The following is a 16362-nucleotide window of genomic DNA, read 5'->3' as shown; positions in this document are numbered from 1 at the left end:
ATTATTTTCTCATTGTTTTCTTCTTTTTTAGTCTCTTTAAAATGCATACAAAATAAAATAATTCTAAGCGAAAAGTTCCATCAAAAAAAGCCTAATTTTTGCCCACCCCCCAAAAAATAGAGATCATTTTGGTGTGATAAATAACAATAAAGTTATTGGTAAATGAATGGGAGGAGAGTGATGTGAAAATTGTTCTGGTTTTAAGGGGAGATAAAACCCTGTGGTTGGGAAGTGATTAAGTTCCTTGTCATTTATTTTTCATTATATTTTTATTTTGCAAATGTGACCACAGATGTTATCTTCTGAATATTTCTCCAGAAGCTTTTAAAGGATTTATTTATTTAATGGTAAAAGATTTGATTTAAAAAAGGTCTACATTTGGTGCACTACTGGGGTACTTCTGGTTATTTTAGATTTTTGCCTTATATAAATAAAGGATGGCAATTATTATTGTTGGCGCCAGGGGCGTAACTAGAAATCACTGGGCCCCCCTGAAAACTTTGGATGGGGCCCCAAGACCTTGCTGCACACTACAAATCTTTGTCTACACAACTTTGTATGAATCGTTATCGGTGGCTGAGCAGATGCAGTCATTAGAACAATTATGCAGACAGCAGAAAGCTTTTTCTCTCCGTGCCCTTAGTTGTCAGTCTCTCAAGACAGGCAAAAGAAACTTCTCCCCCCATTAGGCCCCCTGCTGCTTCTGGGCCCCCCTGCAGCTGCATCCCTTGCAGGGTCTATTGTTACGCCCCTGGTTGGCGCTGTACATTAGGAAAAGGGGTTAATATAACAAGTTGGGACATACAAGGAGCAAGAAACATCATGCGATGGGGGGGGGGGGGGCGTCTTAGGTAACAATAGTTCAAGTCCGTTCAAGGCCATGAGTGAGGCGACCAACAGTGACCAGTGGAGTAGCAATAGGGGATGCAAAGATTGCAACCACACCGAGGCCCCTTGACTAGAGAGACCCACTAGGGGCCCTCCCTCAATCACAGTATTAGCTGTTCAATGGGGATATGTTGGTCAAGATTATTTCAATATATGCTTTCAATAATGCTAATAATTAACAAACGGTTCCCCTCCTCTGCTTACACCTCTCATACTGTGGATGCCCCCTCCCCTGCTTACACCTCTCATACTGTGCATGTCCCCTCCCCTGATTACACCTCTCATACTGTGCATGTCCCCTCCCCTGCTTACACCTCTCATACTGTGCATGTCCTCTCCCCTGCTTACACCTCTCATACTGTGCATGTCTCCTCCCCTGCTTACACCTCTCATACTGTGCATGTCTCCTCCCCTGCTTACACCTCTCATACTGTGGATGTCTCCTCCCCTGCTTACACCTCTCATACTGTGCATGTCCCCTCCCCTGCTTACACCTCTTATACTGTGCATGTTCCCTCCCCTGCTTACACCTCTCATACTGTGCATGTCTCCTCCCCTGCTTACACCTCTCATACTGTGCATGTCTCCTCCCCTGCTTACACCTCTCATACTGTGCATGTCCCCTCCTCTGCTTACACCTCTCATACTGTGCATGTCCCCTCCCCTGATTACACCTCTCATACTGTGCATGTCTCCTCCCCTGCTTACACCTCTCATACTGTGCATGTCTCCTCCCCTGCTTACACCTCTCATACTGTGGATGTCTCCTCCCCTGCTTACACCTCTCATACTGTGCATGTCCCCTCCCCTGATTACTCCTCTCATACTGTGCATGTCCTCTCCCCTGCTTACACCTCTCATACTGTGCATGTCCTCTCCCCTGCTTACACCTCTCATACTGTGCATGTCCCCTTCCCATGCTGACACCTCTCATACTGTGCATGTCCCCTCCCCTGCTTACACCTCTCATACTGTGCATGTCCCCTCCCCTGCTTACACCTCTCATACTGTGCATGTTCCCTCCCCTGCTTACACCTCTCATACTGTGGATGTCCCCTCCCCTGCTTACACCTCTCATACTGTGCATGTCCCCTCCCCTGCTGACACCTCTCATACTGTGCATGTCTCCTCCCCTGCTTACACCTCTCATACTGTGGATGCCCCTTCCCCTGCTTACACCTCTCATACTGTGCATGTCCTCTCCCCTGCTTACACCTCTCATACTGTGCATGTCCTCTCCCCTGCTTACACCTCTCATACTGTGCATGTCCCCTCCCCTGCTTACACCTCTCATACTGTGCATGTCCCCTCCCCTGCTTACACCTCTCATACTGTGCATGTTCCCTCCCCTGCTTACACCTCTCATACTGTGGATGTCCCCTCCCCTGCTTACACCTCTCATACTGTGCATGTCCCCTCCCCTGCTGACACCACTCATACTGTGCATGTCTCCTCCCCTGCTTACACCTCTCATACTGTGGATGCCCCCTCCCCTGCTTACACCTCTCATACTGTGCATGTCCTCTCCCCTGCTTACACCTCTCATACTGTGCATGTCCCCTCCCCTGCTGACACCTCTCATACTGTGCATGTCCCCTCCCCTGCTTACACCTCTCATACTGTGCATGTCCCCTCCCCTGCTTACACCTCTCATACTGTGCATGTTCCCTCCCCTGCTTACACCTCTCATACTGTGGATGTCCCCTCCTCTGCTTACACCTCTCATACTGTGCATGTCCCCTCCCCTGCTTACACCTCTCATACTGTGGATGCCCCCTCCCCTGCTTACACCTCTCATACTGTGCATGTCCCCTCCCCTGCTTACACCTCTCATAAAGTGCATGTCCCCTCCCCTGCTTACACCTCTCATACTGTGAATGTCCCCTCCTCTGCTTACACCTCTCATACTGTGCATGTCCCCTCCCCTGCTTACACCTCTCATACTGTGCATGTTCCCTCCCCTGCTTACACCTCTCATACTGTGCATGTCCCCTCCCCTGCTTACACCTCTCATACTGTGCATGTCCCCTCCCCTGCTTACACCTCTCATACTGTGCATGTCCTCTCCCCTGCTTACACCTCTCATACTGTGCATGTCCTCTCCCCTGCTTACACCTCTCATACTGTGCATGTCCCCTCCCCTGCTGACACCTCTCATACTGTGCATGTCCCCTCCCCTGCTTACACCTCTCATACTGTGCATGTCCCCTCCCCTGCTTACACCTCTCATACTGTGCATGTTCCCTCCCCTGCTTACACCTCTCATACTGTGGATGTCCCCTCCCCTGCTTACACCTCTCATACTGTGCATGTCCCCTCCCCTGCTGACACCTCTCATACTGTGCATGTCTCCTCCCCTGCTTACACCTCTCATACTGTGGATGCCCCCTCCCCTGCTTACACCTCTCATACTGTGGATGCCCCCTCCCCTGCTTACACCTCTCATACTGTGCATGTCCTCTCCCCTGCTTACACCTCTCATACTGTGCATGTCCCCTCCCCTGCTGACACCTCTCATACTGTGCATGTCCCCTCCCCTGCTTACACCTCTCATACTGTGCATGTCCCCTCCCCTGCTTACACCTCTCATACTGTGCATGTTCCCTCCCCTGCTTACACCTCTCATACTGTGGATGTCCCCTCCCCTGCTTACACCTCTCATACTGTGCATGTCCCCTCCCCTGCTGACACCTCTCATACTGTGCATGTCTCCTCCCCTGCTTACACCTCTCATACTGTGGATGCCCCCTCCCCTGCTTACACCTCTCATACTGTGCATGTCCTCTCCCCTGCTTACACCTCTCATACTGTGCATGTCCCCTCCCCTGCTGACACCTCTCATACTGTGCATGTCCCCTCCCCTGCTTACACCTCTCATACTGTGCATGTCCCCTCCCCTGCTTACACCTCTCATACTGTGCATGTTCCCTCCCCTGCTTACACCTCTCATACTGTGGATGTCCCCTCCCCTGCTCACACCTCTCATACTGTGCATGTCCCCTCCCTTGCTTACACCTCTCATACTGTGGATGCCCCCTCCCCTGCTTACACCTCTCATACTGTGCATGTCCCCTCCCCTGCTTACACCTCTCATAAAGTGCATGTCCCCTCCCCTGCTTACACCTCTCATACTGTGAATGTCCCCTCCTCTGCTTACACCTCTCATACTGTGCATGTCCCCTCCCCTGCTTACACCTCTCATACTGTGCATGTTCCCTCCCCTGCTTACACCTCTCATACTGTGCATCTCCCCTCCCCTGCTTACACCTCTCATACTGTGCATGTCCCCTCCTCTGCTTACACCTCTCATACTGTGCATTTCCCCTCCCCTGCTTACACCTCTCATACTGTGCATGTCCCCTCCCTTGCTTACACCTCTCATACTGTGCATATCCCCCCCCCCTGCTTACACCTCTCATACTGTGTATGTCTCCTCCCCTGCTCACACCTCTCATACTGTGCATGTCCCCTCCCCTGCTTACACCTCTCATACTGTGCATGTTCCCTCCCCTGCTTACACCTCTCATACTGTGGATGTCCCCTCCCCTGCTTACACCTCTCATACTGTGCATGTCCCCCCCCCCTGCTTACACCTCTCATCCTGTGCATGTCTCCTCCCCTGCTTACACCTCTCATACTGTGCATGTCCCCTCCCCTGCTTACACCTCTCATACTGTGCATGTCCCCTCCCCACCTTTCATACTGTGGTTGTCCCCTCCCCTTCTTACATTAGCTACCTCTGTGGATTTCTACAAAACATGCAGTGTTGGTGGGTGTAACGATCGGTGTAACACAGAGAGGATCTGATTACCGGTGATCTGCAGTATCACCGAGAATACAGATATATACCCGATTATTGATGACCTGCAGTATCACCGATAATCAGATATATTACTAACCTCTGGACACCTGAGTAATATGAGTGTTTGGTGTAACAGAAATACTTTGAGGAGAGCACCCGTATAGAGGGTGCAAAGCAGTAAGAGATACTGCTCAGAGAACAGATTCCTTCCAATGGCCTGATGCTCCCCAAGGGGCGGAGCTAGGCTGAGAGTGGGAAGGACCAGAGAGTGAGTGACACCGATGGTGAAGTGTCACTGACAGGTCTGTGAACTATCTCCAAGCAGGGAAGATAGTTCTCGAGGTCGGACAGGCCAGGTCGGCAACAGACAGACAGATCAGGTACTGAGACAGAAGACAGATACGGAATCTAAAGACAAGCAGGGTTCAGCAACAGAGTATCAGATATAGCGAAGTACCAAATCAGAGATCAAGAGAATGGTCAGGAAAGCAGAAAGTCATAACCGATAATAACAATGCCTAGTCTTAGGTGTGAGCTCCGTGATCATCAACACCCTGGAACTAGTCTGATGTATAACAGAGTGATAATACAGTTCCCTAGTCTTGGGTGTGAGTTCCTTGATCATCAACACCCTGTAACTAGTCTGAGGTATAACAGAATGGTAATACAGTTCCCTAGTCTTGGGTGTGAGTTCCTTGGTCATCAACACCCTGGAACTAGTCTGAGGTATAACAGAATGGTAATACAGTTCCCTAGTCTTGGGTGTGAGCTCCTTGATCATCAACACCCTGGAACTAGTCTGAAGTAATAACACAGAAAATATCACAGATACTGACAAGGTCTGAGTGCTACCACGTAGTGATCGCTACGGCAGACAACCAGAGAATGACCAGCACCCAGTATATATAGTAAAGCGCTCTCCAGCGCCTCCCCTAAGTGCTGGACCAATGGAAACTGGCTGAATCGTCAGCTGACCGGCTTGGTCAGCTGACTCCCTTCTGGCTGTCATAAAAGTTCTGCCTCTCAGCGCGCGCGTGCGTCCTTCTGAACCTGTGTGGACTATCAGTCCCAGCCACACCAGACATGTGTTGTGAAGCACCCACCGTGCTGGACGCGGAATCCGCCGCACCGCTATCAAGGCATGCGGCGGTTCCTCCACGTTCGGCTACACTACTGTATGCAGGCCCACGCGTGCAAGCCGCCGCGTTGGACGCGGACTCAGCCGCCTTGTTCTGAGTACACGCGGCGGCTTTTCCGCGTTTTCTCACAGTACCCCCCCCCCCCCCCCCGAGGAGTGGACTCCGGACAGCTCCTACCCGGTTTCTCAGGATGAAGGGCGTGAAACTCCCTCTTCAATTTATCCGCATGCATGCGACACTCAGGTACCCATGTTCTTTCCTCAATACCATACCCTTTCCAGTGAACTAGATACTGCACTGACTTCTGTACAACACGTGAGTCTAAAATCTTTTCTACTTCGTACTCAGGTTGGTCATCTACCATCACAGGAGGAGGAGGAATGGGACCTACATGAACTGCTGGCGGACACATGAAAGGATCTTACACCATGCATGCTGGCAGGGAGATCAATGGCATAAGTAACATTGTTGATCTTCCTGGTTACTGGAAAAGGTCCCACAAATCTGGGTCCTAATTTCGGCGAGGGCTGTTTCAGAGTCAAATGACGCGTGGACACCCAGACCAAGTCTCCTGGCCGGAACTTCCACTCTAAGGAGCGTTTCTTGTCAGCTTGACCTTTCTGACTTTGAAAAGCCTTCTCCAAATTATTTTTCACGATCCCCCAAATGTTCTTAAAAGACTGTTGCCAAGTCTCCAAAGCTGGAAACGGAGTGGAGGCTACTGGCAGTGGGGAGAACTTAGGCAACTTTCCAGTTACCACCTGAAACTGAGAAAATCCAGAGGAAGAGCTTTTCAAATTATTGTGCGCAAATTCTGCAAACGGCAAGAACTTGACCCAATCATTTTGCGCATCCGCAACATAACACCTTAGAAACTGTTCCAATGACTGATTAATTCTCTCAGTCTGACCATTGGTCTGTGGGTGGTAGCCCGACGAAAATGACAGTTCCATGCCCATTTGATGACAAAATGCCCTCCAAAATTTGGAAACAAATTGGACTCCCCGATCAGACACAACGTTTTCCGGAATGCCATGTAGCCGGAAAATGTGGATGATGAACAGATCGGCCAACTCCTGGGCCGAGGGGAGTCCTTTCAGGGGCACAAAATGGGCCATTTTACTGAAACGGTTGACTACCACCCAAATGACCGACATGCCCTCAGACCTCGGAAGCTCACCCACAAAATCCATGGACACATGGGTCCATGGTTCACTCGGGGTGGGCAAAGGCTGCAACGTTCCCACAGGTGCCAGACGGGAGGGTTTGCTTTTTGCACATACTGCACACTCTCTAACATACTCCTTGCAGTCAGTTGCCAATGAAGGCCACCAAGCACACCTAGCAACAAGGTACTGTGTTCTGGTGGCCCCAGGATGTCCAGCATTTTTGTGAGAGTGGAACATCTGCAATATCTGGAGACGAAATGGCAATGGTACAAACATCACCCCTTCAGGCTTTCCCTCAGGGACATCCTGCTGGAAGGGACTTAAAGTCTCCATCCAGTTCTTCCAGGTCTCTGTGGCTGCTAATACCACTTTCTGTGGGATAATAGTCTCTGGGTCTGAGGGCTGTGCTGTCTCTGGCTCAAAGCATCCGGACAAAGCATCCGCTTTAATGTTTTTACTACCCGGAGTGTACGTAATTACAAATCTGAATCTCGAGAAAAACAGTGACCACCGAGCCTGACGGGGACTCAATCTCTTAGCCCCCTCAATGTATTCCAAATTTTTGTGATCAGTGTAAACGGTAATCGTATGTTCTGCTCCTTCTAGCCAATGACGCCATTCTTTGAAGGCCAACTTAATGGCTAGGAGCTCCCTGTTGCCTATATCGTAGTTTTTCTCTGCTGGTGAAAACCTACGAGAGAAATAGGCACACGGGTGTAGTCTTCCCTGCAACCCAGAACGCTGAGACAGCACAGCCCCTACCCCGACTTCCAAGGCCGCCACCTCCACAAAAAAGGGATAGCAGGTGTTGACGTGTCTCAAAATGGGTGCAGAGCAAAACAATTCTTTCAAAGTGGAGAAAGCAGCCAGAGCCTCGGATGACCAATGATTGGTATCTGCCCCTTTCTTTGTGAGACTGGTGAGGGGTGCTATGACTGTAGAGTACCCCTTTATGAACCTTCTATAGTAATTAGCGAATCCTAAAAATCTCTGGAGAGATTTTAGTCCCACTGGCTGCGGCCATTCCAGGACAGCAGAGACTTTGGCAGGATCCATAGAAAGGCCCGAGGTGGAAATTATGTACCCCAGAAAAGTGACAGATGTTACTTTAAAAATGCATTTCTCCAATTTAGCATAAAGCAGGTTCTGTCTTAACTTGTGCATCACAAATTTGACATGAGCCCTGTGCTCAGAGAGGTTTTCTGAGAAGATTACTATATCATCCAGATATACCAGAACAAATTTACCCAACACCTCCCTGAATACTTCATTAATGAGTTCCTGAAAGACGGCCGGGGCGTTACACAACCCGAAGAGCATCACCAGGTACTCGTAATGCCCCTCGGGTGTGTTAAAGGCCGTCTTCCACTCATCGCCCTCTCTGATCCGTACCAGGTTGTATGCACCCCGCAAATCCAATTTCGAGAAAATCTTAGCATTGGTGACCTGAGTGAATAAATCGTCTATCAAAGGCAATGGATAGCGATTTTTACTGTGATTTTATTCAGGCCCCGGTAATCAATGCATGGCCAAAGGCCTCCGTCTTTTTTTTTTACAAAAAAGAAACCTGCTCCGGCAGGCGACCGGGAAGGGCGAATGAAACCCCTAGCTAAGTTTTCACAGATGTACTCTCGCATGGCCACTTTTTCCGGCCCAGACAAATTGTAGAGATGACCTCTAGGGGGCATTCAACCAGATCGGAGATCGATGGGGCAATCGAAAAAGGGCGATGTGGAGGTAGTTTCTCTGCAGCTTTGGGACAAAACACATCAGAAAATTCAGAATATTGATCCGGTACTCCCTCCACATGAATCCTGGTCTGACCCAAGGTTACCCTCACTAAACAATGCTGAAAGCAATGGGCTGACCAGCTGGTTAGCTGACCAGTGGCCCAATTAATCTGAGGGGAGTGAAGGTGTAACCAAGGCATGCCAAGGATGATAGTGGAGGTTGTCATGTGTAATACAAAAAAAAACAACTTCTCCCTATGCAGCACCCCTATAGTGACTCCCACCTCTGGTGTCTGAGACAGAGGACGGTTACGTTGCAGGGGGGAATCATCCACTGCCGTAACTTGGATAGGTGGTGTTACCGGGGTGAGCGGAATACCCAATTTCTTTGTAAATTCGTAATCCATAAAATTAGCCACTGAGCCCGAGTCAACAAAGGCTTCAGTGACTTCAGATTTATCCTTCCATGCAATCGTACAAGGAAGGAGCAACCGTTTCTCATCTAGGTAGTAGCGTTTCCGCTCCACTTGAGAAAATTCTGACCGACCAATCTGCATTGGTTCAGGTGGAGGCGAATCGGGAGGAGGTGGAGTTACAGGGGGCGCAGCATGGGATATTATTTTCACATGGTTTCCACCCCAGGTCTGTCTCTGATAGCGCAGCCGGCGATCTATCCTGATGGCTGATGAAATGGCCTCATCGATAGATTTGGGCTCAGGCTGGCTTAGCATGAGATCAGAGACCTCATCTGACAACCCTGATAGGAAACAATCCAAAAGGGCAAAAGTGTCCCACCTGGCTGACACTGACCACCTCCTAAATTCAGCAGCATACTGTTCAACCGGACTCTTGCCTTGACGTAACATCTTGAGCTTCCCCTCAGAAGTCGAGGCAATGTCTGGATCATCGTAAATTATAGCCATGGCTTTAAAAAATTCCTCTACGGATGTTAAGGCTAAGTCTCCGTCGGGCAGACTGTACGCCCAGGTCTGAGAATCACCTGATAACAAAGTCTTAATAAATGTAACCCTTTGGGCCATAGTTCCTGAAGCATTAGGTCTCAACTCAAAGTATGATAACACTCTACTCCTGAAATTTCGGAAGTCAGATCTGTGACCGGAAAATTTTTCAGGTACAGGCATACGGATGTCCGTGACTAGAGGAGATCGCACTGAGTTCATAGCCGATTGAAGTTCCTGAATAGCCCCAAATACCTGACATATCTGGGTCTGTTGGTTCAAAACTGCCGCGGAAAGTTGGTTTACCGCGGTGGTGAGGACTTTAGCGTGGCTATATAGTGCGTCCATTTGGGTTTGGTCTGCCGTTCTGTAACGATCGGTGTAACACAGAGAGGATCTGATTACCGGTGATCTGCAGTATCACCGAGAATACAGATATATACCCGATTATTGATGACCTGCAGTATCACCGATAATCAGATATATTACTAACCTCTGGACACCTGAGTAATATGAGTGTTTGGTGTAACAGAAATACTTTGAGGAGAGCACCCGTATAGTTAGTGCAAAGCAGTAAGAGATACTGCTCAGAGAACAGATTCTTTCCAATGGCCTGATGCTCCCCAAGGGGCGGAGCTAGGCTGAGAGTGGGAAGGACCAGAGAGTGAGTGACACCGATGGTGAAGTGTCACTGACAGGTCTGTGAACTATCTCCAAGCAGGGAAGATAGTTCTCGAGGTCGGACAGGCCAGGTCGGCAACAGACAGACAGATCAGGTACTGAGACAGAAGACAGATACGGAATCTAAAGACAAGCAGGGTTCAGCAACAGAGTATCAGATATAGCGAAGTACCAAATCAGAGATCAAGAGAATGGTCAGGAAAGCAGAAAGTCATAACCGATAATAACAATGCCTAGTCTTAGGTGTGAGCTCCGTGATCATCAACACCCTGGAACTAGTCTGATGTATAACAGAGTGATAATACAGTTCCCTAGTCTTGGGTGTGAGTTCCTTGATCATCAACACCCTGGAACTAGTCTGAGGTTAAAACAGAATGGTAATACTGTAACCCTGTGTGCGTGTCATTGCAACGGACACACACACCAAGGGTTAAATATGCATTAACTTTTTGTGGGGAGGGCTGCTATAAGGGGAATCTGCAGGTGCCGCCAGGGGGAGCCCATGAGCAGGAAAGAGGAGAGAGAAGCTGGGCATGTGCAGGGTGGAAGTAACAGGTTTTTGGCAGTTGTAGGCTAGTGAGGGGGAGGAGTCAAGTAGCCGTGGAGACTGAGCTGATGAGGCAGCAAGATATAAGCTTGATTTGTGAGGAGATATAGGAGAGAGACAAGAAGAGACCAGCTATTGGTGAGACAGTCTGAGCAAGGCAGAGCCACAGACAAGTGAGCACTACTGAAAACTAAAATAAGGAAGAGAGAGAGCTGCAGAGACATTACATGAGAGGAGAGAGATCATTCACAACTACAGGCCGGTAAAGAGCAACAATACTGGAGAGATAAGCCAGAAGAGAAACAGTAAGCAATAAGAATGAAAGACAAGGATATTAAAATGTACCTGTAACAGAGAGAGATAACAGAAAACAGCAGAGACATTACAGTGACACAGAGACAGCAGGACAGCAAAGCATACAAGAGTGAGACAGAGCAACAAGTGACAGGATTACAGAAAAGCAGTGAAGACTGCAGTGCAGTGTCTGAAGAGATTGTGTGACAACAGCTGTCAGACAAAATACAGTGGAGAGAGCGGTGCTTCTTATATGTTAAGTGATCATTCACAATCATCAATTTCACATATTCTGTCCTATCCTGGATGTTGCTAGGTAACCGCCAGACATTTCTCTAAGTTTCCTTCTGTCCTGTGCAAGAATTCAGGTCCACTTTAAAAAGACAGCTGTGAAGAAGTTGCAGACAGCGGAGTGTTGTGTGAGGAAAATTCTGGCAAGTTCATGCAAATAAACTGTATCACATATATGTTTCCTGAACTAGCCCTGATCCTAGCAGGCGGATGTATACAGAGGCCTACCTATACTCATCTGCTAAGAAGAAGTTTATGAATGTGTTTTGTCACTAAACTTTTTTTATCCATATGATTTAATACAAATATTTATTTTAAAAAACTTAATTGGTGTCTGGAGGATTTCTTTGCAGTTCAAGCATTATAGAGGTGTTACATTTGGCGTAGTCGGCAGGATGGACGCTCATGCAGCGGAGGTTTCACCCCTGTCAGAGTCTTCCACTTCAGCAGCTGGAGAAAGGGCCATGGCTGTACCCTCTGCACTAACAATGACTGCCATGGGAATGCTAGCTGTGTACTTACCAAAGTTTAATGGTTATAATGTGATCCTAAGAGAGTGGAGTGAAAGAATCCAGAGTGCTGTGCTGGCTTATAAAGTGCCCATAGAGCTGCAGATGGAGGTAGCGACAACTTCCCTAGAAGGAGATGCTCGTAGAACAGTGATAAATGCAAATCTGAGAGCTCCTGTTCCGCTGGAGGACATTATTTTGGTGTTAGAAGAAGTGTATGGTGATCCGTCTGACACACACGTATTAAGAAAGAGGTTTCTGGAGCGCAATCAAAAAGAAAATGAAACATTACCACAATATGCTAATGCACTGAAGGAATTGATGGGAGCTCTGCACAAGAGAGAGGAAGTGGATGGAGTTAATAACCCTGCAGATTATACTAATTGGTTGCGAGATCAATTTGTTTTAGGAATCAAAAGCAATTTCGTCCGTCAAGCCCTGAAGCAAAGATTGGAAACAAAACCTGATCTTGATTTCCTTAAGCTGCAGAATTTGGCTATCAAATATGGGCAAGAGGAAGAACCATTTCAAATGTCTTTTCTCCATCGAGAGATGGCTGGATCTAGCAATACCTGCCTCCCTAAAGAAGATACGAGTGAACAAACTGAGAAAGAGCTAAAAGAGTTAAGAGTGTCCATACAAGAAATAAAGGAGGAACTGGTTCACCTTAAAAACAACTGTCTAGGACTCGGGCCATCACAAAAATGTAGACAAACTCCAGAGGAAAGAGAAGAAATTAAAGAAATTGTGAAAACTATGAGTGAAGAAGTTTCTGTGTTAAAACAGCAATTGAGTCTGTCACGAAGCATATCTCCAAATGACATAACCATAGATAGGTATCCTGTACGTAAGTGTCGAACTGCAGAAGACATCCAGCAGGCCCATGTTAATCATTTAGGAACTTTTGTGGGGTGTCAGATGGCCAAACCATTAAAACAAGTCAGAAGAAGATGGAAGAAAAATCTATGGAAAATGGAAAAGAATATCTTGGCCAGTAAGGTCTTGGGTACTGTAAGTTGGTTTAATATGAAACGAGGTTATGGATTTATAACCCGGAAGGACACTAAGGAAGATTTGTTTGTACACTGGACTGCTATTAAAAAGAACAACCCATGGAAAATTCTGTTTAGTGTGAGGAGTGGAGCAATCGTCCAGTTTGATGTTGTGGAAGGAAGAAAAGGAAAATAGGCCGCTAATGTGACTGGACCTGGTGGTACTAAAATTCAATGCAGTGGATATGCTACAGTATGCAAACAGTTTCAGTCGTATGGAAGTCAAAGTAATTGCTCCCATGGTGGAATGTCCAATGACCAACAAGAAGAAGAACATCAGTCCTCCTGGAGGTGTCCCAGTGTACCATATCATTGTAGAGCTTCGACAATTAGACATCCATCTATCAAGGTTGCAACACTGAGAGAAGAACCTAGGAGTTTTGATATATCAGAGAAAGAAGAGCTAAGATGTTCTATATCATCAACGTTGGAACAGGATTCTAGATTGAAACATGTCCAGGGTTCACTTCCTCCTAAATTGTACAGTACATTCTTTGATAGTAAAAGATCAATGAAAGATGGAAATAATGAGCAAGAAGGAAATTATCTGGACTCCTGCAGAAAAAACAAGCCTGTAGTAAACCAGTACTCTACTCAGATGGCTGATCCTAAACAACTTTCAGAGAAGACTGAAGATGGATTGATACAATGGAAAATGGAGCCTTCTCGAAGAAAGGAGTTGGAATCATATTGGCAGCTGATGCCCCAACCTCAACGGATCAAGCGCTATAAAAGGACTCTACATTCACCAGAAATCCTACAACTTACAAGCGTCAAGGAAGCTCAAGACAAAGAGTTTGGGAATTCAGAGAAGGAATAGCAAAGATGTTCTACATAAACAGAACTAGATCACGAGTCAAAATGGAAAAATAATTTACCTTCACCGCTTCCTGAACAGTTTGGAACATATGTTGACATTGTGCTTTAGTTAAAAGAAAAATTGTAGGGACTACAATTTAAAAAAAGGGGGTGAATGTAACCCTGTGTGCGTGTCATTGCAACGGACACACACACCAAGGGTTAAATATGCATTAACTTTTTGTGGGGAGGGCTGCTATAAGGGGAATCTGCAGGTGCCGCCAGGGGGAGCCCATGAGCAGGAAAGAGGAGAGAGAAGCTGGGCATGTGCAGGGTGGAAGTAACAGGTTTTTGGCAGTTGTAGGCTAGTGAGGGGGAGGAGTCAAGTAGCCGTGGAGACTGAGCTGATGAGGCAGCAAGATATAAGCTTGATTTGTGAGGAGATATAGGAGAGAGACAAGAAGAGACCAGCTATTGGTGAGACAGTCTGAGCAAGGCAGAGCCACAGACAAGTGAGCACTACTGAAAACTAAAATAAGGAAGAGAGAGAGCTGCAGAGACATTACATGAGAGGAGAGAGATCATTCACAACTACAGGCCGGTAAAGAGCAACAATACTGGAGAGATAAGCCAGAAGAGAAACAGTAAGCAATAAGAATGAAAGACAAGGATATTAAAATGTACCTGTAACAGAGAGAGATAACAGAAAACAGCAGAGACATTACAGTGACACAGAGACAGCAGGACAGCAAAGCATACAAGAGTGAGACAGAGCAACAAGTGACAGGATTACAGAAAAGCAGTGAAGACTGCAGTGCAGTGTCTGAAGAGATTGTGTGACAACAGCTGTCAGACAAAATACAGTGGAGAGAGCGGTGCTTCTTATATGTTAAGTGATCATTCACAATCATCAATTTCACATATTCTGTCCTATCCTGGATGTTGCTAGGTAACCGCCAGACATTTCTCTAAGTTTCCTTCTGTCCTGTGCAAGAATTCAGGTCCACTTTAAAAAGACAGCTGTGAAGAAGTTGCAGACAGCGGAGTGTTGTGTGAGGAAAATTCTGGCAAGTTCATGCAAATAAACTGTATCACATATATGTTTCCTGAACTAGCCCTGATCCTAGCAGGCGGATGTATACAGAGGCCTACCTATACTCATCTGCTAAGAAGAAGTTTATGAATGTGTTTTGTCACTAAACTTTTTTTATCCATATGATTTAATACAAATATTTATTTTAAAAAACTTAATTGGTGTCTGGAGGATTTCTTTGCAGTTCAAGCATTATAGAGGTGTTACAATACAGTTCCCTAGTCTTGGGTGTGAGCTCCTTGATCATCAACACCCTGGAACTAGTCTGAAGTAATAACACAGAAAATATCACAGATACTGACAAGGTCTGAGTGCTACCACGTAGTGATCGCTACGGCAGACAACCAGAGAATGACCAGCACCCAGTATATATAGTAAAGCGCTCTCCAGCGCCTCCCCTAAGTGCTGGACCAATGGAAACTGGCTGAATCGTCAGCTGACCGGCTTGGTCAGCTGACTCCCTTCTGGCTGTCATAAAAGTTCTGCCTCTCAGCGCGCGTCCTTCTGAACCTGTGTGGACTATCAGTCCCAGCCACACCAGACATGTGTTGTGAAGCACCCACCGTGCTGGACGCGGAATCCGCCGCACCGCAATCAAGGCATGTGGCGGTTCCTCCGCGTTCAGCTACACTAGTGTATGCAGGCCCACGCGTGCAAGCCGCCGCGTTGGACGCGGACTCAGCCGCCTTGTTCTGAGTACACGCGGCGGCTTTTCCGCATTTTCTCACAGTGGGCCTTGAGGACAGGGTTGGGGAACACCTCTCTAGAACATGCCCAGTCTAAGCTACCTTCTTTTTCTTTGCACATGATTTTGTGAATTACCATATTTTTCATGTCATACCTGCTTGATTTATGAGCTTATTATTTAACCTTCTTCGATATATGTCTGCATGTCTTAGTGTATTTAATGGCCATACTTTGTCTTTCAGATAGTGGTAGACATCCATGAGCCTCAAGGCATCAGCTTTCTAGATGCTCAAGCTACCTTCCTAACGAACGATCTACTATCAACCATTCAGAAGTCTTTTTCTGGGGAAAAGGCAATTCCATCAAAGCAAAGCTATGAAGGCTTGTATGGCAGCAATCAGGAGGCAAGGCTGTATACTAAATGTCCTTCCCACCTCAGCAGCATATGTTGTTCTCACACTGGTCCTCTCCTCCTGGCCTTTGCCACACCTGCATCAGTCACAGTCTCTCCTGATTGCCTTCAGTATCGATACTAAGGCTAGATAGTGATCACTTGTGGAAGGAATGGGTGATCAGGTATGAAGCTGAGTAGGCGGTAGATCCCCATTTGTGGCAGAAGCCTGTGTTAATGAGGAAGTAAAGCTGTACGTCAAACCCCAACAGGTATCGTCATAAATCATCGTGTTCATGAAAAAACATTCTGGACTTTTTTTAACCACTTTA

General features: G+C 47.2%; 1 protein-coding gene across 1 annotated transcript in view; it reads left to right on the top strand.

The window, feature by feature from the left end:
- Window positions 1-16362, top strand: part of LOC137532380 (inter-alpha-trypsin inhibitor heavy chain H3-like) — a 241768-nt gene that overhangs the window by 129955 nt on the left and 95451 nt on the right. Inside the window, exon 7 of the mRNA XM_068252813.1 lies at window positions 15882-16043. Within this exon, the coding sequence (XP_068108914.1) occupies window positions 15882-16043 (162 nt within the window). The remainder of the gene's footprint in view (window positions 1-15881; window positions 16044-16362) is intronic.

Source organism: Hyperolius riggenbachi, chromosome 9 (assembly GCF_040937935.1).
Source record: "Hyperolius riggenbachi isolate aHypRig1 chromosome 9, aHypRig1.pri, whole genome shotgun sequence".
NCBI classification, from domain to species: domain Eukaryota; kingdom Metazoa; phylum Chordata; class Amphibia; order Anura; family Hyperoliidae; genus Hyperolius; species Hyperolius riggenbachi.
This window is presented reverse-complemented; position numbering and strand designations above follow the sequence as displayed.